At 39.3% G+C, this 22814-nt stretch overlaps 2 protein-coding genes across 2 annotated transcripts; one reads left to right on the forward strand and one right to left on the reverse strand.

Moving 5' to 3' along the window:
* Positions 1 to 272: 272 nt before the first annotated feature.
* LOC149840670 (transcription factor bHLH78-like) lies at positions 273 to 3429 on the forward strand. Its single transcript, XM_090003249.1, has 8 exons — positions 273 to 1415; positions 1685 to 1918; positions 2019 to 2084; positions 2177 to 2245; positions 2337 to 2408; positions 2492 to 2713; positions 2806 to 2899; positions 2991 to 3429. The coding sequence occupies exons 1-8, from the start codon at positions 468 to 470 to the stop codon at positions 3026 to 3028; spliced, it is 1743 nt and encodes a 580-aa protein (XP_089859375.1). The 5' UTR covers positions 273 to 467; the 3' UTR covers positions 3029 to 3429.
* A 2890-nt stretch (positions 3430 to 6319) lies between these two features.
* On the reverse strand, positions 6320 to 21687 carry LOC149840671 (kinesin-like protein KIN-12B). The gene is made up of 16 exons (XM_090005111.1): positions 21370 to 21687; positions 20967 to 21104; positions 20403 to 20486; positions 20189 to 20314; positions 20005 to 20064; positions 19863 to 19916; positions 19674 to 19766; positions 15611 to 15706; positions 15164 to 15309; positions 12600 to 12749; positions 12383 to 12512; positions 11135 to 12295; positions 10927 to 11025; positions 10686 to 10838; positions 7539 to 8327; positions 6320 to 6830 (listed from the first exon to the last, which is right to left on the reverse strand). The coding sequence occupies exons 1-16, from the start codon at positions 21685 to 21687 to the stop codon at positions 6519 to 6521; spliced, it is 3909 nt and encodes a 1302-aa protein (XP_089861237.1). The 3' UTR covers positions 6320 to 6518.
* Positions 21688 to 22814: the final 1127 nt, after the last annotated feature.

Below are 22814 nucleotides of genomic sequence, written 5' to 3' on the forward strand. Positions count from 1 at the left end.
TTTTCATGGCTATAGAAATAATTAAACTTCACAAGTAATTTCTTTGTTTTTGCTTTGACGACTTATTGGAGAGGAGACATAGCCAGTTTGACGTTGAAGGCCCGTCATCTTCACCATTGATTGCGGTGATTAAGGGTCAACATTCCCCCCCCCCCCCCTTATCATCCGGACTCTTGTTCCCTTCCCCCCTCAGCACCAATCTCTTCTCGGTCTTTACCTCTCTCTCTCTCAAAAAGTATAGAAATAAATAACCCTCTCCATACCGCCTCTCTCTCTCTGAGGGTGTTAAGATTTGTGGGGTTTTGCTAGAGAGCAATTGGGCTTCAAAACCGCATCTGTTTTTAGTCTTTATCTTCAGCCATTTTGATTGGTAGAGAGAGAAAACCATTTCCCTTTCATTCTCTGTGGTTGAAATTTTGTGGGGATCTTTTGATTTTAGCACAGGTTGTGCTTTCTTCCCAACTGAGATGGAAAAAGATAATTTTCTGATGAATGGTAGTGGCAGCAACCCCTCTACCTTGAGCTACAGACCCCCCACCATGGATATCCATGGAGACATCCCTTCTTCCTCCCCAACCGAGCCCCTTTCCCACTCCTACCTCAACGTGAATTGGGAGTTCCCCAACGATCAGAGCGTTCGATACCACTCGGCGTTGAGCTCAATTGCCTCCTCGCCGACCTCGTCCGGCGTCCCGGCCGCCGGCCACAGCGTCGCCATTAAAGAGCTCATTGGGAGTTTGGGGAGCATCTGCAACTCTGGGGAGATCTCCCCACAATCACAGACGATGGGGAATTATATGGTTGGAAATGTTAGCTCCAATACTTCTTGTTACAGCACCCCTTTGAATTCCCCTCCCACTCTTAATCTTGGGATGGATCACTCTAGAGTGAATGGGAGCCTGCCCATTTCTGGGAATTCAAAGGGTGCTCACCATAGCATGACACAGTTCCCAGCTGATCCGGGTTTTGTAGAGAGGGCTGCTAAGTATTCTTGCTTTGGGAACAGGGGTTTTGATGGGTTTGGCTTTCAGGAGCCTGAATTGCCCTATAGTGGCAAGCTGTCTAGAATCTCCAGCAGCCAATCGCTCAAGGGTGGGGCTCAAATGAGCAGGAATGTCTCTGTTTCGGCCAATTTATCCGAAATAGAGATGAGATCTGAGTCTGGTTGTGTTGGTGGTGGTGGCAGCAATGGCGCTCCGGATCAAAAGTTTATCAGGCTGTCGAGAGCTTCCACTCCCATGTCGGAGGAAGCAGAATTCGGCAGCGGCCACGAGGATTCGACTGCTTCCGATCAGGTCGGGATCCGCAAGCTAGGACCGAAGACTCCAGGAGAGACCAGCTGCAGAAAGCGAAAGGCGATTCAGAAGGGAAAGCCGAAGGAAGCTCTGGCTTCGCCGAGCTGTAAACAGGCAAAGGTATTCTGAGAGTGTCCCTCATTTCTTTCTCAATTTTGTTTCAGTCATTGTAGGCCAATTGTGGGCTCTGTTCCAGTTTGTTGCGAGTAATTTTCTTATGTTAAGCTGTTTCTAGTATTAATTTGGTGTCTTCTATGTTACAAGAATCTGTCGATAGCTTCTGTTTCAAATGACAAACAACTGAAAAAAATGCGAATAAGTTTGCAAATTTGGGAGACCCTTGTCAAGGATCATTTGATAATTTGGTATACTTGTGATAACGCCTGCAGAATGCCGAGGAAGGTGAGTCAAAAATGAAGAAAAACAGAGGTACAGAAGCAGGGTCCAATGAAGAAGATGAACCAAAGCCAAAGGTTGAGCAGAATGATGGTTCAAATTCTGGAGATGGAGATCAAAAGCAATCAAAAGAAACACAGAAACCCCTTGAACCCCCCAAGCAAGATTACATCCATGTTCGAGCCAGAAGAGGCCAAGCAACTGATAGCCACAGCCTTGCAGAAAGGGTATGAATTTGCCATCATAATTTCCTCTCTGATCATCGCATCGCAACCGATGCACATCTGCTTTTTCAAGGGCTTAAACCACTCATCTGCTCTATGACAGGTGAGAAGGGAGAAGATCAGTGAGCGCATGAAGTTTCTGCAAGATCTTGTCCCTGGATGCAATAAGGTAATTCTGCATTCTCGTTGTCATCTATAGGCATTCTCTCTTACAATTAGCAAGAGGAGGGCTTAAATTCAGGCAATGAATTGTTCTTGTAGGTAACTGGAAAAGCAGTTATGCTGGACGAAATCATAAACTATGTGCAGTCATTGCAACAGCAAGTTGAGGTTGGTATTTGATCTCCATAACAAAACAGAAGTTCACGAGAAATTGAAATTACACCATTGGTTAATTGTGTATTTTTTCACTATGTTTCAGTTTCTTTCCATGAAGTTGGCCACCGTGAATCCGAGACTCGATTTCAACATGGACGGAGTCCTTCCAAAGGATGTAAGTTCTTTCATTTTGACTTTATATTTAGCTTGCGATTGTGGTCTTATCTAATTTGCCTGATCTCTTGAACCTGATATCAGATGCTTCAATCACGCGGATCATCTTCACAGATGATGTACCCTGTAGATTCATCTGCCTCAGCATTTCCATATGGTAACCATCCCCAACAGGGGCCACACCAAAGTTCCATCACTTGTGCAACGGAAACGCAATGCTCCATGAATCCATTAGACTCTACTCTGTCTAGAACGTTTGGCATGCAATTGCCTGTGACTGATGGATATGGAGATGCTTCTTCTCTGGTAATTTTTGTAAATTTCTTTTTGCATTGAATTTTCTACAGTAATTAGAGTCGGGAATCCTGATAAAAAATGGTATTTGTGCCAACTTTCAGCTCACAACCTTTTGGGATGATGAACTTCAAAGTGTTGTCCAGTTGGGTTTTGGACAGAATCAGGAAGCTGCATTCACTTCACAGAATTTTCATGGTAGGTGAATTGTCTTGAGAAATCAATTTCTGCTCTTTCTTTGTTGGGGACTCGAATTATGTGCTCATGTCTTATCATTTTCCTAATGCAGGCTCAATGTCCACACCCCACATGAAAATTGAGCTCTAATTTACGAATTCAGAGCACGACCTCTGGTTTGAAACGCTGCACTTCAGAAGCTCAAAGAGAGCACTTTGAGTTGGCCGGGGAGTGGCCCTCTGTATATAGGAGAACTAAGATTGTCTATCAGACCAAGTCACTAAAATTATCATTCTCCCAGGTTCCTCAGCAATCTCTTATTAGGTCCTTTTTTCTCTTCTGCCAACCGATTCTTTTGCAATTTTTTTGAGATGTATCATCATTGTATAATTCTATGCTAATAGCGTCTCTGTGGTGCAAAGCTTCTCACCATATGTAAGATGTAATATGGTAACGGCTAAGTAGTCACAAGGTTGAATCTGTAGCCATCACCTTCTTGATCAGACAGACATGATGTTTCTACTATTCATAGTTATTAAGATTTTGATAAAGTCATCGTGATTCTCGGCGCAAATCGATTCCATTTGCATCATGACAAGTTTGAAAAGATCTCACCATCATTTCACTGTTAATTTGCTTAATCTCTGTCATTTTAGTCCACATCCTTGCTTGTGACCAGCTGTACTAAGGGCCCCAGATTGTTTATCCAGTCCTATATATATATATATATATATATATATATATATATATATATATATGGAAACTGAAATATGTAAACTAGTATGAACCAATATTTTCATAAGGCTTTTTACAAATCTAACCCTGCAGATGCATTCTGCATGATCCATTTGCTTGAAATCGACTATTGGATTATCGGAATCAGATCAAGAAATGTGATTTTGTATGCTTGAATATTTACAAAAATTATGAGCCATTGATTTCCAAGCATTAAAAGAATATTCTTATACATCGTAATGGGATGATATAAGAGTCTGTTTATATAAAACCAAGCATCTAGATCGCATCCTTATAGTGAAATTTTAGAAAAAAAATAAAAAAAGCGTATAAAATTCTAGGTGCATACCAGTTTACATGTTTTGCAGGTTAGCATATATATATAATTTTTTGCCTCCCTTGGTCTATTTCATTTGCAGGCCAGCTACAAAAGTGTGAAATGTGATGTCTCCACCTACTTTTTATACAAGTTTCTGTTATCCTGTAGATAATTGATAAAATAGACCTGGATACTTCTTTACCCCCATGTCATGTATCCCTATACACTAATGTTAATGGAAAAATACACAAAAAACAGCGTGTCCCTTGTCCTTGAGAATAGACTTGGAACATGCTGTGCTAGAGGTTTGAAGAAAATAGAATACAAGCAACCTGAGCTTAGGCTGTCAGGCAAGCGGTTTAGGTTCAAAACTGAGGCATCATCCCTTGCACAAACTAAAGTGTGGCGACTCCCTGCGGTCAAGGGGTAAGTCCACAGAGTTTTACCCTGCCAAGACAGTGATTGTAAGTTAGGCATCCAGAGCCAGTGTGGCTAGGTATCTGATCTTGAGGGCGGTTTCTCCGTGTAAATATAAAAAAAAATGCAACCTTGACTATAAGGGGATTGGCTTACGTCCATGAAGGGAAGCTTTAGAGTTCATTTTTCAAAAGATATATACATTTGACTGTTAAAAAGTGGAAGAAATAATGGAATAGACGAGTTGGAAGATGCCATTAACTTTTAGAAAGGCTGCCAGTGGATGTGGAAAGAGCAATGTAAGCGGGTTGGGGATATAACTGTATGCAGCTTAATTAGACTCGGAATTGGATGAAAAAGCCATTAAGGAACACAGATCTAAGCAGCTATTTATCCTAATCAGATAACATGTAATCAGAGTATGATGTAGTTGGATCTAGGTTTGCATTTGGAAAAGTAAAATGGAACCAACCCGATTAACTATTCAAATATGTAGTTCCTTACCGAATCCGACTAAATTGTTTTGGGTCAGCTGGATATCCAATGCAAAACCTTCTTGTTTACAACCATAAATGGAATCCAGCATTCATTCACCGAAATGGCCGTGTTAATGAATATGGTTATATAATTTTCTATCCTTGATGAGGCCATACAAAACAAAGGAAAATAACAAGGGATTAGGGTGGGTGGGTGGCGATGAGCCAATTTTGTGATAGTGAAAAATTATTCACCGTTTGCTTTTTCTTATCCTTTACAAGAGGCATTCTTGTCTCAAGAAAATGGAAGGCCAAAACGAAACTGGCATGTTTTATGGGCCAAGGTAGCAATCACTGACAAGTTGGTTGTATCTTGGTCTCATAAACCTCTCTTAAGAAAGACCACACCTAGATGCAAATGGGTCCAAATGGACTGGAACTCTGTCACACCCAGTATGCACTGAGGCTCTGTGTCTTTGTGTGTGTGCAGGCATGCAAACAATTTCAAAATTCTGTAATTTCTTTAATATGCTCAGGTTTTGCCGCACTTTCGCAGAGTTTGAAACTTTGAACTTTGACGAAGCTAGTGGATTATTATGATTGTAATTGGGTCCATTGTCCGGCTGTCACTGTCGCCATCAGTGGGCATCATCAATAACAATCTTTGTTCCTGTGTCTCTTACCCAGACAAGAATTGCTTTACATTTTGGTTGTTTCGGTGATTTTGTGTGTTCACCAAGGGATGAAAACAAAGGCTGACATGAAATTATGGCTACAGTTCTTTTCTGCCCCATGATTGTGATTCAGGATGACATGCTCTCATCCTCTGTGATAATATGGCCTACTAAAAATTATCAAGTCCACAAATAAAAACCAAATAGCATTTACAAGCAATTGAATGTGGGCCATGATCATCCCTTACTGCAATTAATTGTATTTTCCTGTTCATTCCATAACTCATGTCAAAGAAGACAAGGGCACAAAACTGCCTTGTGGCCTCTTTGACATGACAGTCAACAGCACTTCAGTTTTGAGCTCTGGGACTGGCAAAATTAAAGGGTATGTGTCCTGTCTGTCAGACTTTGCCTCCCTGATCAACAGGCCACACTGAACTACTTGAATGGTGCTCCCTATGCACTTGACACCCCAATGCTTAGAAGTTCTCAATTTCTAATGTACAAAATTTTTTGGCTGCATTTTTTTAAGGGCAATACAATTATATATGTAGCTGATTTAGATTTTTTGGACCACTCTTTTTTCAGCATGAATGGATCACAAATGTGAACATGTTAGAACTCAGGATTGTAAAACTAATGATTTGGACAAGGCTGAAGCTGGGTGCAGTTTTTACACCAATGAACTCACAAGTGAATGAGGCACATTCCCCCGGTTATCCAAAAAAAAATAATGTGGTTATAGTCCTCAAGATGAATGTGAAAATTTGTTTCCCAACCACGTTTTGGCCATTGCATTGCTCCTTTTTGCTTTTAATAACAGACAAATTTACAGTCTCCTGCAACATTTACCGCATGACAGCGGAGCAAAATAAGCATTTATTACATGCGCTCACCAATGGTGAGGAAATATACAAAAAGAATGTGGAATCAGTAGTTAGGCAGCTACTGCACAATGCCTTAAACATCATCAGCTTTTCCAGTTTATGCACTAATGATACAGTTGTCATACATGGTTCTTAAATGTTACACCGATCATATCCACTAAACCATGAAGGACTGGTATTTATCATGAACTCACTCTCTTCTTCACGATAAAAAGGCTCAAATTCTTCCCTCCGGCCTTGATCCCTGAGACCATAGTGCTGTTCATCAAACTTATCCCCGACATAATCTCCTCTACATTTTACGGGCTTCGCAGCTGCTTTGGGCGGTGGCATTTCTGCAAGAGACTGGTTCAGAGATTGAATTTCTCTTTCGTGCTTTTTCTTTAGATTATCGATCTCCAAGTAGGCTGCCTCAAGTTGTTGTTCTGCTCTAAGGGCTCTTGCCTGGCATATAACACAGAAAGTAAACATTAATGCAAGTTTCTGATTCAGAGGTAATTTTTTTATGGAGCATGCAAAAAGGGGTGTAGAAGCTGACAAAATATTATGATAAAGAACACGAGCAAAACACACGTGAAAATGGGGTGTGTGGATATGGAAGTGTGTTAGCATATCATAATACACAGCAAAACACACGTGAAAATGGGGTGCAAGTGTGGATGAAGTGTGTTAGCATATCATAATACATGCTCACACTTTGGTTACATAGAGAATACAACCGTCTAGAGTTATAGTGAAGGGTAATATGGTAAGCAAAAATGTTGGAATCTCTTTGCCTCCAAAAAGTGTGATTTGGTAGTTGGTATTTTTCTGGAAGTGGAGGTGCTCTACATGACCCTTGCACACTGCACAAGTGCATGTGTGTGTATGTGTGCACGTGTGTGTGTGGATGCAGAATGGAGGTTCAATGCCTATTTAGGTCACTCACAACCAAGGCCAGCTCTTAAATTTGCCAGCCTTAGGCTGTATGGTGGCCCTTCTAATACAAGGCTGGGTCTTAAAATTAGACCAGAAAATGCCAGATGGATCCAACCTCCTTGGCATTTGCCAGATCACCACAATCCATTTTTTAACATTCATGCATGGCAATGTGTACAACCTCTCTCTCTCTCTCTCTGAAACAAAGAACATAGCAATTCACCAGCACCTCACCTTTGCACCTGAAACAGCCTCTTCCGACTCTTTCAGTCTAACAAGCAATTCACCAGCAGCCTGAACTGCTTCAGCAGTATCTCTCAATTGCGACTGAAGCCCCTCATTTTCGCCCCTCCAGAACTGCCTTTCTTTTTCTCTTTCAACCTTCAAGGCTGAGATTTCAGCAGCTAGGTAGTCAATGAAGCGGGATTCAGCACCCTTCACACCTGCTTTTGCAGCTGCCCTTTTCACATCTGCAATCCCTTCCTGGATCTTCCTGTGTCTAGCAAGCAATTCCATGTGCTTCTCCTGGAGGTCTGCATACTGTTCAAGTATACAAGCATGGCCCTGCATTGCCATCTGCAAAGCTTCTTTAAGCTCCTCTGAACATTTCTTTTCAGCATTTAGCTCTAGCTGTCGTTTTTCAGCAAGCAAACGGTTTACCTCCAATTCAAGTCTCAATTCTTCAGTCGATGAGACACATTCACTTTCAGTTTCTGTTGGGCACTGTCTTTCTTTCTCAAAACTTTTCTCAGCATCTTCTTCAGAAAACTCTGGAATTGTCTCAAGAACAGTATCACCAGGATGACTCAACTGCAGTGGAGGACTCTGTTTCTGACTTGACATGGGAGATGTACCAAGATAGATTTGTAGTTGGTTGCGCAAGTGCTGAATCTCTTCCACAAGCACTTCTTTCTCACCCAAGTCAAAAAAGTTTCTGTACTCATCTAGTTCATCCTGCACTTTTTTCAGCTCAATTGTTGCACTCAGAAGTTCAGGATGACTCGCATATTTGTCTTTAAGAAGCTGCATATACCAATTAGGTACAGTTAATGTTACGAAAACCGCAAGCAAGAAACAACCGAAGGAAACAAAACACAGCAAGAATACACAGATTTACGTGGAAAAACCTCCCCTCAAATCCGAGAGGGAGTAAAAACCCACGAACGCCAGAGGAAAAAACTTTATTGTTCTTTCTCGACAGATACAAGAGAGAAAGAAAAGAAAGAATTTACACAAGGCAAGGGCGACAGCCCTAAACCTAAACAAATCGGGTCTTATCCATACCAATTAGGTACAGTTAATGTTACGAAAACCGCGAGCAAGAAACAACCGAAGGAAACAAAACACAGCAAGAATACACAGATTTACGTGGAAAAACCTCCCCTCAAATCCGAGAGGGAGTAAAAAACCACGGACGCCAGAGGAAAAAACTTTATTGTTCTTTCTCGACAGATACAAGAGAGAAAGAAAAGAAAGAATTTACACAAGGCAAGGGCAACAGCCCTAAACCTAAACAAATCGGGTCTTATCCATAAGACACCGGGTCTCAAACATAAGCCCAAAAAAAAATTCTTTTTTTTTTTTTTGGGGGGGGGGGGGGGGCGCTGCCGGGGGGAGCCCCCGGACCCCCCTTACTGTAAGGGCAGAAACTCTGAATCAGGCTCCACAACTCATCAGTTAATTCCATGAACATTTTAATTGAAAAACATGAAATTTACTAGATTATGCTTCATGTTGAAGTGGCCAATTTGGCCAAACAGATTGAGATAAACACACTTGCAATTGAAAAAAAACTAACTTTGCAGCAAGAAATCCCTGCTCCTACAAAAGGCAAAAGGAATGAATACAGTCAAATCCAGAAATGCTTAAGGCAGAGCATTTAGCATCATCTTACTATTTGAAGTTCCATATCAAGGACATCAATATGGTTGAATAGAAATGAAAATGGAATATCCATTAGAAGCCCAGATTCTTGACTTGGATATAAGATATCCCTGCTGTTGATAGTAAACGTTGATGGTTCCTAAGCAGGGGCAGAGCCAGGAAACTTAAGTAGGAGGGGGGGCCAGCCATATGGTTCCCTTTCTAATTGGGATCCCAATGATGATAGCTCTTATTGTTGCCAATAACTTCATTAGTGCCACATATTGACATGTAAAACCTGGAAAATGGACAAATTCAATACCCATGCAACACGTCAAGTTGAATTTGTTCTCAAACGGATATTCAAGTTGATGCAATCATTGGAACTTTTGCTTCTTGTTTTTGTTAGACAATAAAAAAGGTCCACTAAGAAAATATAAATTTATAGGACAACTGTTACAGGCACAGGAAAAACAATGTGTAATTTCATTTTTGTGTCATCAAAAGCCTGACAGATTCTTTTGGCTCTCCAAAATAAATAAAGAAATATATTTAAATGCCTAAGCAAGTGCATTATATTTCATGCCCAGATATTGGTGATCCATGAACTCTCCCACAGAATTAGCCAAATGCAGTCATACAGATGCAAAAGTCTGTACAAAGGATAGCTCTTGCAACTGGTGACAATTGAGAGTTTGCACCCTCTGTCCAAAGGCCCACACCAACCAATACTCCTGAAATAAATGAGAAGAGAGACAAGCACTTGGGTTGGATAAAATAAACACTATCAATCTCATCTTTTTGTAGTTTTAGATCATCAATGGAATTTGGTCTCATACTTTGAGACGGGATCATTATTAGATGTTATGGAAGTTGTGCTATATATTCCCCCATATATACACAAAGGTTTGATGGATCAAAATGGATTAAAGAAAGGTCCATGACTCATTCTAAAAAGTCTGCAAGGATTATAAAAGGACATACTTGAACATTTACAGAATATGCACTTCATCATCACAGCAGAACACCCCAAGACCACATAGGGCTATTAGAAAGGGCACCATGTGGGTGACACATTTTTCAAATCCCCTCCCCCGGTTCCGCCCGTGTAAGTGACAGTGTTCAATATAGGTGGAAAGGAAAAATGTGTTTGCCTGAAGAGCCAACTCAGGAAAAAAAAAAGTTCACAGCCACGTGTATAGATTTGACAGTTTTCCCTAAAATCACCTTATGCCATTTTCTTCTGGTTCCCAAATGCCCCTATGTTCATGAACGTGGCAGTAAAATAATCTAGGATTGATTTCCAGATTCTTTGTGATGTCAGCCTATTACAATTCAATTATTTGAATGCTTCTAAGCATGATGTTCAGAATTAAAATGATCAGATTCAACAACATAAGCATCAAAAGAAAGAGAGAGAGAGAGAGACCAAACAGGACCTTCAAAATCAAAATGGCCCGAATCAACATAAACAGCAAAAGAGATAACAACCAAAATAAAGGCTTGATATAACTGTACCTTGTGCTCCCTAGTTAGTGAAAGGAATTCTTGTTCCATGAACTCCTCAGTGGGTAAAACACCATCCACAAGACTCTCCAACCGGCAAATTTTTTCCTCACGGGTTTGCTCAATAATGGCATTGCATTCACGCTCATGTTTATATTGCTGAACCTGTAAAATTTAAATTTCTGGTTTGAATTTTCAAATGATAATGGAAAAAACTATCTGACAAGTTGAGAGAAACAAAATTAGGGCTTACCAAGCGATTTAGTTGCATTATTTCAGCTGCTTGCTTTGAGCAAAACTCTTCAAGTGACATCTCTCTTCGAATTGCACCAGCTAAAACCTTTTCCACAACCTAATCAGACAAAATTTCACCTCTTAATCCGATCAACCAAAATACTCAAGATACAAAAATAAAAAATAGCAATTAATCCAGCTCTTAAGAGCCATTTGCAAAGACATACTTTAGGAACTTGCATCTTGGACATGTCAGTCAGCTCGGGTACATCAACAGGCACCAATGGTAGTTCCATGGTATCATTGGATTCTTCACCATTGAGAGCCAGAGACTTTTTCTTACAAAGGCTACAAACAAAGCCAGTTGAGTCTTCTGATGTTTCTGGTGTTTCAGGAAATGTTTGCACAGCTGCATCAATCTTTTCAGCAGGCTGAAATGATTTGAAATCCAAAGCCCTGTGCGAAAACCTAAAAGAGGAACTCCTTAGTGCAGAACTTCGTTGATGACTGTCTATCACTTGCAAGCCACGTTGGAGACAGGCGGTTATAGTGTCAGTTAGCATATTGGAATTCTTACTTATTTGGTTGGCAGGAGTGTTAGCCACAGAAAATGCAAAGGAGTTCCTCACTTCTGGATTAACATTAGAATTTCCCCCAGGTCCCTGCTGGAGTGGAGAAAAAGTTGAAGATATCCTTAAACTTTTCCTGCTACAACAATCAAGTTTAGGTGAGATACTCAAGGTTGGAGAGTGAATAACTGTGGATAATTGGCAAGGGACAATGCTAAGGTTATCTGTAGATTCTGTACTTGGAGAATGATCAGAAACTTGAAGTATATCTGCTGTTGTAGTGCCTTCATGATTTCCACCAACAGTTTTACTGTCTGTTATGGTCAAATGAAGATCACTGGTTGATTTTCCATCAGTCAGTTCAGAATCAGGATCACCTACTGAACCTTTTCTTGGAAACTCGGACTTAAAGTGGGAAAGGGTGTCAGTTAGGAATTCCTTATTGTCATCTGACTGACAGCCCTCCATATTAACATCAGTTTCCTCCAAACCATGATCAGCACATACTGTTTCATTCATGCTTCCTTCATGGTCAGTGACAGGCAGTAATGGCAACCGATCAGCAGAACTTCCCATATTGTTCACACCTTCTTCACAAGCAATCAATTGTAAACCAGCTTCCAGATTTTCTACACCTTCCTCAACAATCTCCATTTCTTCATCACTATCATCTTCCACATATGGTGGTACCGCTGAAGGACGACTTAGGCTAATAATCCTCAGAAGATTCAGGCTTCTGCGAGCATTCCACCCTGTTGAATAGCCTCCACTACAGCCTTCCTGTTTTTTTCCATTTGACTTCATTCTTATTAGCTCATCCTGCAAACCAACAGTGTAACAAATTTATAAAACATTGAATTTATCAAATTTTGATATAAAAATTTTGATAAGATGTCCAGTAATAACCTTAAGTTGACGAATCTGATCCCGTAATATGTTTACATCATCTTCAGTGATTTCATTAACAACTGCCTTGTTTTGTATAGCTTTTGCCCTTTGTGCAAATCGCAGGGTGCTCAACGTTTCATTCTTACAACTGGAATTGTAAGAACCAAATTTTCCATTTCAGGTAAAAATTACTAATAGAACACATGGTAAATTTTAAAGATATCTGGAAAACTACCTTTGTTCTGGAGAAATGGCACAGATCATTGCTAATTTTGCATTGCCACCTAGGGATTCCTGCAATAAAAATGTTAAGCGAGAATCTCTGTAAGGAATGTGCCTCTGCTTCCCTGACTGAGAAACTTCAGCGAGAATGTTGATAAGGTTCCTGACATTTTACAGAAATGCAGCCATCAGAAAATTAAATTTTTCATTATTCAAAGAGGACAAGTAATGAGATTTAAAATAAATATGCTGCAATACCCAGGTTTGAAATTAACATACTATGTGCTCTTTTCATTGCACAAACTTGTCCAGAAAAATATAAAAGTCAAAGGAGATCAATGCACGTGACTTCAAAATCTACCTAAATGAACATACAGTAAGAAAAATGAAAAGAAAAGGAGCAGCCTAAGAACCAATAAGAGATTATTTTCATGACTTAATGTAGCCTTTTCCTGTGTAGCATTAAGGACACAAAGCAATCATACTGCCTATAAGTGATGTGTTGTGTACAATAAATGTCAAGTTAGGAGAGCCAGTAAGCCTATGATGTTGCCTTCCATTGAGAATTGAACCTAAATTGTGCATGAGATTCAGGATATGAATATTTGGATAAATAAAGCCTGTGTATATGTGAAGTATTAACAAGAAAATTATTGGTAGTAAGTCGACAAATGAATTAGAGGACAACATAAATTAGCATAGCTTTTTCAACTAGATCTCATCAGTAATTTGAGTGGTTTAAGAGATCCTACCATGTATGTTACAAACTTAACAAGATCAACCATGCTCACATTGATCAGACCAGAACAAATGGTGATCAATGCACGTCACATTCAAAATCTACCTAAATGAACATACAGTAGGAAAAATGAAAAGAAAGGGAGCAGCCTAAGAACCAGTAAGAGATTATTTTCATGACTTAATGTAGCCTTTTCCTGTGTAGCATTAAGGACACAAAGCAATCATACTGCCTATAAGTGATGTGTTGTGTACAAGAAATGTCAAGTTAGGAGAGCCGGTAAGCCTATGATGTTGCCTTCCGTTGAGAATTGAACCTAAATTGTGCATGAGATTCAGGATATGAATATTTGGATAAATAAAGCCTGTGAATATGTGAAGTATTAACAAGAAAATTATTGGTAGTAATTCGACAAATGAATTAGAGGACAACATAAATTAGCATAGCTTTTTCAACTAGATCTCATCAGTAATTTGAGTGGTTTAAGAGATCCTACCATGTATGTTACAAACTTAACAATATCAACCATGCTCACATGGATCAGACCAGAACCAATGAGACCTTAATTGTGCATGAGATGTGTTGTGTACAAGAAATGTCAAGTTAGGAGAGCCAGTGAGCCTATGATGTTGCCTTCCATTGAGAATTGAACCTAAATTGTGCATGAGATTCAGGATATGAATATTTGGATAAATAAAGCCAGTGAATATGTGAAGTATTAACAAGAAAATTATTGGTAGTAAGTCGACAAATGAATTAGAGGACAACATAAATTAGCATAGCTTTTTCAACTAGATCTCATCAGTAATTTGAGTGGTTTAACTAAGAGATCCTACCATGTATGTTACAAACTTAACAAGATCAACCATGCTCACATTGATCAGACCAGAACCAATGAGACCTTAAACAAATGAAGTTTCAGAAGTTTCTTTTTCTTTGTTTGGTTTGCTTCTGTCACAGGACTATCAAATTCTGAAATCATCACACAGTGATTCCCTTTGTGGGTGAAAGTAGCACACCTAAAATATTTCAGATAAAGGAAATTTCTAACCATAGTAAGCATATGACACTCCAAAACAACTTGAAAAGAAGATGACATCTTAGCAATTGAGGCTAGAAGAGGCTAGCTCTATTGAAAACAAAGAAAAGAAAATCAACAATTTGCCATAAAACTACCAATGCACTCACATTAGCGTTATTTCAGGTGCAGTAGCAGCAACTTGAGGGTGTTAACATCATATGTTCATTTCAGTAGCATCATATGGGGTGGTCTTTCTACCCAAAACATATCATATTAATGTAACAGTAGAGATGACAGGATTGCAAATATTTTTATACAAAACCTGGCAATATATGATTATAAGTCATATTGGACACAGCATACCACCTTTTTTTTCATGTTCTTTTGAAAAACAGGATGCTAAGTGCAAGACTGTATGGTACAAATTATTAACTGCGAGCATATTGTGTAGAGCATAATGTAAAAATAACCTAAGAAGATACCTTAAAATATTTGCATCATATTTGTAAAACTACTAAAACGTTGGGCATGAAGTAACTGGACTGAAAAGTTTAAGTTAAAGCAGAAGAAGGGCTTTCAAAGAAAGGCATCTGCTAATACAAAAATGAAGTTTTAATGACATCCATCCAGCTTATAAGCTGCAAATCCCAAAGTGAAAAATAAAAACAAGAAATTATAAAAATCTTTTGCCATGATAAGCCAAGCAATAATACCTCAAGTTCTAATAGAGCATTGGCTAGAATGGAACAAAAATCCTATTTGCAACACTATAATGGACCAAAAATCTTATCTGCAATATACTTAAACAGAGCCATACCCAAGCTGTGAAAGGGAACGATTAATATTGCCAGCTTCTTTGAGACGTTCTCCAGCTGCACCAGTGAGTTTTTGTCTTTCACATCCAGCAAGATCGACAAGATTGATTCTGCTTGTCCTTAAGCTACTCAGGCCATCTGCCATGCTCTGCAAAAACTAATTGTTTCTCTTAGGCCAAATAAAGTCACCCTACTCCAACCACAGTTAAGTTGTCATCCGTACAGATAAAAAAAAGATGCCTTATCCATGAGATATCCATCTGATATCTCAAAGGTTTAGCACCACATAATAAAGCAGAACCCAAATACCTCAGACCACCCCAACTACCCCTCAAATATGTTTAATCGCCATGCTTAACTTCATCCAGTGCATGATAATGCAAGGGCATGTCATTGTTACAGTTTGAAGGAAGATCATTCACACCCAAACCCACAATAAAAAAATGTACCTTGCATCGAGATTCAACAACACAAGTAAAAACACTATGTGAGCGAGAACTCTCATCATTAATGCTTGTTGCACTAATTCTTCTGTTTGCTAGTCCCTGCATCAGTTCAGTTGCTATATGAGGCACGGCTCTTAAACAAAGAAGATTAGTAGAATAATAAATCATGAGAAGTAGGCCAACACCTATACTATGACTCTAATCTTTGTCAATGTCTGTCAGCAAAAGACTAATTTAATACTATCAAGGAAGAAACCTTTTCACATGAACAAACAACTATCTACATATAGCATGTCATGAAGACCCATTCACATGAATACTGATGTATGTTTAATTATTAGTTTATTACTCATGAAACAAGTAGAACAATGAAGTTATGATCTCCTCCTCATTGATTAGACTTGTTGGGGGCAATTGTACAATCTGATAGTTGTGCATCAGCCATATAACTCTCATAACTGATAAGACACCTTTAGAAATTGCAATTCAATAGAACAGTCCTGAAATTATTGATAGGGGTGTTCACAGCACTAGGTTGATTATTTTCAAATCCATCAACTGTACCACTAGATTGATTGGTTGTACAAAAAAAAATCAATTATAAATAGTTTAACTTGTGTCTTCTAAAAATGTAATAACCATGGCCAGAAGGGATATTATAATCAGAATCTGGATTGCTGAGATTGTTTCAAAGTCAAACTGTACAGATCTTGTTTAAATTAAATGAGGGTGATGGAAAAGATCAATAAAGCAAGGTGGCTGTTACATGTAGATGTATTCATGTCATCAAGAAGAAACTGGATGGTTTTTTCTTCCTCTTTTTGAAGTAATATCCTTTGAAGACACTGGATCTGCGAGGTGATGGAAGCAACAAGCATCATATGAAGAAGAGAAGAAACAGGATAATGTTTGATATGAGAATCACTGTTTCAAGCATCAAAGAACACCCCAAATGCTCCTAGAAGCTATTATAATTAAACTAGCTTTGAGCTCAAAAACCTGATTTGAGCTCAAAAACTTCAACTAAACCATCAAAATTTAATGCTTATTTTAAATTACCTATTTTGCAACAACTGTTTTCTAGTCATTTGGCATGAAAAAAATCCTCAAGCTAGGTCTGTTTTCTACTTACTTGTTCAGAGGGTTCTTATGCCATTCATGATTGACCTCATTGAAAGCAGCAAGGAAACCACTTAGAACCTGGTTTAGGTCCAAAAACTGGGTTTTGAATGAAACCGAGATTCTTATGCCTTTGTTTATCCCTTGCTCAGCCGAAGCCGGGTGACTCCCTGGGGGCAAGGGGTGCACCACGGGTTTACACCGTTGGAGAGTGACCGTAAGTATGGCAGGCTTAGCAAGCGCGACTAGGTCTCTGATCCCGAGGGTGGTTTCCCCGTCTTTCATGGGAAAAAAATGAAAACCGGTTACAAACCAGGTTTTCTGTGTCATCCAAACAAGGCATAGCGGACTACTGAAAATCCTTTATATGACGTTTTCAGTAGTTAACCCTTGTTAAAAACATAGTTACCAATATGTCATGATATTGGTGAAGAGTTTTCTCATGAGAAATTAAATACAAATGGTTTTTCTCCAAGAAATTCCATGTTAAAAAAATTTGAAATCAATTAACTAAATTTTCAGATAATATCATGGAAATTTTGCAAACACCATCATCGTACTTCAGTTTGGATTTTTTTTTTTAAATATTGGGTTTCAAATTTTCATCTTTATAAAGAACCAGTGGATATATTGAATTTTTTGTGGAAATTGGTAATTAGGGTCACAACTAACATGGCATTCGCCAAAAGAATGTCAAAATACATGTGTTTTTGCTTCCAACAGTTGGCATTATCAGGATAATCATAATAAGGCTTATCTAGACTTGGATAAGATTTAAATATTGGTTTGAAAGTTTTATATTTCATTAATTATAGTGAATAATTTAACCATAGCTATGACAAGACAACTAATGAAATGTCATCACAAGAGATAAAGCAGTTGTCTGTTGTTAGCAATATTGTCACTAAATATTGGCAATATGATTAGCTAGACCAATGATAAGGCAGCTAAACAAAGAATTAATTTGTATCTATATGCCTTATTCAACCTCCAGTTAATACAAATTCATTATTGTCACATGTGATGATAATGGCAATGATGGGGCAACTGTTTTGTTGCAATTTAATGCTAATTTATTTGTGGTTATCATTCACAGAATCACAATGGCAAGGAAAGGTTCGAACTGTTGGTCAATGATAATATAATTATCATAGGTGATGACAAAGGTGATGGACATAAAAGCAGCTTAGTATTTGATAAGGTTGGGATAACATAGCTAGTTATTTCAGCTCAAGCATACTGTTGGTGTTATTGCTAGACTACCAGTACTCTTTTCATTTTTTTATTTGATACTGAATGCATGTTGCTTGTATGCTAGCAACTCAGTATCTATGTTATTCTATGTCACATGGGTGCGGGTGCAGGTGCGGGTGCGGGGATTCGGCACTTCCAAAAAACCTGGGTGCGGGGGTGCGGCAGGGGCAAAAATGTAAATATATATATATATATATATATATATATATATATATATATATATATATATATATATATATATATATATATATATATATATATCATGTATAGTCTATATGTATGAATATATATATATATATATCATGGTATAGTCTATAAACTTGAACCGGTAACCCCATCCATTTAAAAGTTCCTGCATATGATATTTCAATAAAGATATCATTTAATCAAAGCTTTTGCATATCACACGCACGCTCTCTCAAATGCAAGAAGAGAGAGTAGAAAAGCATTTCCATGCGAGTGTTGGATCTATCCAAGTGATAAGCATATCCTGAATCCAGATCCAGTCTCATGGAGTTCAAAAAAAATAAATGGTGACACTCCACCACGTAATAGGTGTTGAACCACGTGGCTGGGTTCGGGGGAGTCATCCAAAAACGGGAATAACGCTAGTGGGGCGTGACTCGTGAGCTTGACGACGTGAAATGCAGGAAGTGGGGCCCACTGTGTCCTTTTCGGGAGCACAGGTGTCAACATTTTTTGAGTCCCAAGGTGAGTGTCGGGGGCATAAACCATCGTCACCGTCGGTTTCTACAATCCAATGGTCTCTGTCCCACTGTTTCTACTGGGGTTTACATCTCGAGGGCGAAAGGGGTTCTGGAAGGCGGTGTCCGTTGTCTCCTTGTGCCTTTAAAAGGCGAAGGGAAGAGAGAGAGAGAGAGAGAGAGCTAGTCTTTTTAGAGAGAGAGAGAAAAGTCGATCGATCGATCGATCGATCTGAGGGATGGCGAAGAGGAGCGTGAGCGATCTGAGGGAGGAGGAGCTGAGGGGGAAGAGGGTGTTTGTGAGGGTCGATCTCAACGTCCCCCTCGATGAGAACCAGAAGATCACCGACGACACCAGGGTCAGGGCCTCCGTCCCCACCATCAAGTACCTCGTCGATTGTGGTGCCAAGGTCATCCTTGCCAGCCATCAGGTAACCAACTCTCTCTCTCTCTCGTGGTTTTTTTATTGTAGCTCTGGTGTCGATTGGTTTGGTTGGTAGAGATCCGAGGTGTATTCCAAATGCCATTCCGAGGTGAGTAGCCTGATTCATTGTTTTAAAATTTGCAGCCCATTTCATAGGGCAAATTTTTTTTTTTAATCCAAAAAAATGGACAAAAATGACCCTGGGTGCGGTCAATGCACCCAGGGGCGGGTTGACCGCACCCGCACCCGCGTCAAGTCGCGTCGACGCGGGTGCGGCACCCTGCTAGCCGAATCCCTGTGACATAGATGTTATTTTATTTTCCAGAATCTTATTTTTCTTTATTATTTCTCTTGTATGCTTTGTATTATTTCCTTGATCCCATTACCAATTAATCTCAAACACTTGAACAAAAGTTACTGCTGATTCTGATCTGGTTAAAAAAAAAATCTATGATGAGACCCGATGATTTTTTATATTGTACAGTCTGTATCTCTAATGGTCTTAACCTAAGCATTGAAAGCAAAAGAAAAAGAACCAAATGAAGATGCATGGAGGTGAACATACCTTTACCAAAAGAGGGGTAAGGTCTTTCATGGAATGCACATACTCCTCTGTAAGATTTTCAACATAAACACCTGATTTAACATCTTCTCTGATCTGATACACAATATGAAGGACGTTAGAACTAATGCAACTGAACATAGTATCTTAACAAAGTAGCAATTAATGCAACAACACAGACATTATCAGCACCTGCAGATTCTTTTGATTTGGGTCCAGCAAATCAGTAATTTGTTCATTATATATCTGGCACAGTGAAAAATCATAATTTGAGCACTGGAAGAACAGAGTCAAGTCATCAAGGAATGCAAAGTTTAGTTCTTAATCACACCACCTCTAGAAAAGAACAGCGACACTGGTAACTCAGCTGCCTGTTAGAATGTTTGATTTGCTCCTGAGAAGGAAGAACAAACTCTAAGACACAGAAAAATCATGTAAAAGGCCGATCTCTTTCATCATAGCAGCACTGATTCTGCAATTAAAAAAAAAGTGAATGAAATGAAAAACTTAGAACTTACTTCTTGAATTCGTGCAAATAGCTGCTCAAAGAGGTGAGGGGTTATGCCCAGGCATGAACTTGAAGAATTCCCTTCAGTAAGGGCATTAGCAGGTCCCCACATTGTATAGGTTTTGCCACTGCCAGTCTGACACGTATAAAACTAAGTCAAGATCACAGTACTCAATAAGCATAACATTCCCCAAGAATAAAATTTAAATTTATAGGACAATTACCTGCCCGTATGCAAATACTGAGCTGTTAAACCCTGACAAACAGTTCTCCACCAGTGGCATACCAACGAGTTGAAACATATCTTGCTGGAACGAACAGAGAGTGAATAATGAAAATCACTGCATGTGGTAACCATACATAAGAAGAAACTGAACCTAATAGAATGTGACTAAATCAACATATTTTTGCAACAAGTCTTAAAGGCTACAGAGACCAAAAACGCATATATGCCGTGTGAGCCTGTAAAAGATGTTGTCAAGCTCAACCCAACAAGCAGGAAACCTCCAAGAAAAAAAACACTGCTTTTAGGAATTTGATGACTAAAATAAATCATTAATTCAACATAACAAACCCATGTGGCGCATTGTTCTGACATCATGCCAGATCAACAAAGCGCATCAAACAAGAATTGCATGCACTAAAAGAAATAGGTATTGAATAAATGAAATTGGAATATGAAAAGAGCCAATCTCATTTCCTGGTGCATGAACTTGGATAGCGAAGAACCCACTAGACCACCAAAGAAAAGCAAAATAAAAAAACCCAACTTTTAGTAGACAGCAGACCTGCGTAGATTCTACTCCAGCGACGGAATCGAAAGTAAATATCTGATCAAGAACAGATAAAGAATTGGGAGATATCTTATGCACAATCTGCGCCTCTTCTTCCCCATCTTTGTTTAGAGGTCTCATTCTAACAACCACCTGCACGACATTAACAAAATTGTTTTCTAATTTAGGGTTTTAAGCCTTCCCGGTTCCCCTAAAGATAAAAATTAAAAGCCAAAATGAGAATTAAACTACTCGATTTTTTCTTTAGAGTAACTCGACGATTTCAATTTCCTCCATCTTCAAGAACATTCAAAAATGAAAGAAACAAGAAAAGGGAGGGAAATCCTGGTTGTAGATTCCTAGGGTTAGGTTTCTTCAATAGTTTCATCTCAACGACAGCAGAGGAATGAAGCCGAACCTTAACGCCTGAATCCGATGAAACTGTGGCGCTATGCTGCTCCACCGCCTCCACGTTCAGTTTCCTCTTGAGCGGATGGCCAGGGTTTGCAGGCGGCCTTGGAGGAAGAGGGCTCCTCCTCTTCGTCACCGCTTTGCTTGCCGCCAGCGATGGCGAAGAGGGCGAGTTCATCTGCACATTGGGATGGATCGGGGGCACGTTCTCGGACGCCCACTTAGTCCGCCGGTGGTTGCCGGCCGACCGAGGCTTGGGAGGGAGGGATTGCGGCGAAGAAATCCCCCTCAGGATCCTAACTCTCTGATTCCCACAGCTCTTCATGATCCCAGAAAAAAACAAAATCCAAAAACTTAAATGGGAAAAAGATGTAGAAACGATAGGAGATCGGAGAGGTGAGAGAGAAGGGGGAGAAATTAGAGTTTCATTAAAACCCTAGGGTTTTAGGGAAAAGGGAGGCACAATCATTGGAAGAAACGGGCAGAGATCCAGAAATGTAGCCGTTGGGAGGATGGCAGGGATTTGAGTCCACGAGAAGATTATGGAAATGCCCTTGAACTTTTAAAATGTAGGATAATTCGCACATTTACTTCTTTGAAATAACGAGAATGTCCTTAGAGAAGGGTGCAAATGGATCGGATTCAGATGACCTCGGATCCCAATATGATGCATTATTCTCGGTTATGGATCCTAAGATAAGATAACGATGTGTACTAGGATTGGATATTTCGGACTTGTATAGATTCTTCCTGGATATGAATTTAGGTGCGGATCCATGTTTTTTAATGGATTTGTGTTCGAACTTGGGACATAATCCGATTGATTTATGCCTTTTACATGTTAAAAATTCTTGTGTTAAGTCATCTTTTACAAGAACCAGTGTTGTGATATAAGATTCAGAACCGTCTTCAACTTTACTACATCTGGTCTAATTCCGATCCAGATTTGGATTTGGATTTGGATTTGGATTTGTTACTTGAAAAAAATGGATCAAATCTGTCATGATCCTGTTCATACCCGACTTGTTTGTACTGCTTGTCATCACGGTTAGCTTGCTTGGCCAAGTTAAAGTCCATTCTTACTAGGGATGCAAACGGACCCGATCTAGTATGGAACTTTTTTGGATTTTGGGTATTCTGACCCCATCTGGATCTGACTTTCATATGTATTTAGCTGGTCCTGATCCGATCTGTTTGTATCCCCAATTCTTACCGACATTGTAAACGATTTAGCATGATTTGGTTCAGCAGTCGGACTTAGTAATGTTTACCAAATCTAAATCTAGTCAGTCATAAGCCTCACTAGATCTGGATTTATAAAGCAAAATGTAAGCTACTATCGTTAGTACCATAACATCCATTAGAAAAATCACAGGTGCAAACATCATCTGCTCAATCTGACCTTGTAGATGGGTTCACCATGGTTCTTTTTTTATGATGAGGAATCCTCGC

This window comes from Nuphar pumila, chromosome 4 (genome assembly GCF_984573655.1).
Source record: "Nuphar pumila chromosome 4, dmNupPumi1.hap1.1, whole genome shotgun sequence".
In the NCBI taxonomy this organism is placed as follows: domain Eukaryota; kingdom Viridiplantae; phylum Streptophyta; class Magnoliopsida; order Nymphaeales; family Nymphaeaceae; genus Nuphar; species Nuphar pumila.

Coding starts and splice junctions, on each gene's coding strand:
- LOC149840670 (XM_090003249.1), top strand. CDS start 468: ATGGAAAAAGATAATTTTCTGATGAATGGTAGTGGCAGCAACCCCTCT. Junction 2,246..2,336: donor CATTGCAACAGCAAGTTGAG/GTTGGTATTTGA, acceptor ACTATGTTTCAG/TTTCTTTCCATGAAGTTGGC. Junction 2,900..2,990: donor CACTTCACAGAATTTTCATG/GTAGGTGAATTG, acceptor TTCCTAATGCAG/GCTCAATGTCCACACCCCAC.
- LOC149840671 (XM_090005111.1), bottom strand. CDS start 21,687: ATGAAGAGCTGTGGGAATCAGAGAGTTAGGATCCTGAGGGGGATTTCT. Junction 20,315..20,402: donor CAGTATTTGCATACGGGCAG/GTAATTGTCCTA, acceptor TATACGTGTCAG/ACTGGCAGTGGCAAAACCTA. Junction 11,026..11,134: donor CCAAGATGCAAGTTCCTAAA/GTATGTCTTTGC, acceptor TTGTCTGATTAG/GTTGTGGAAAAGGTTTTAGC.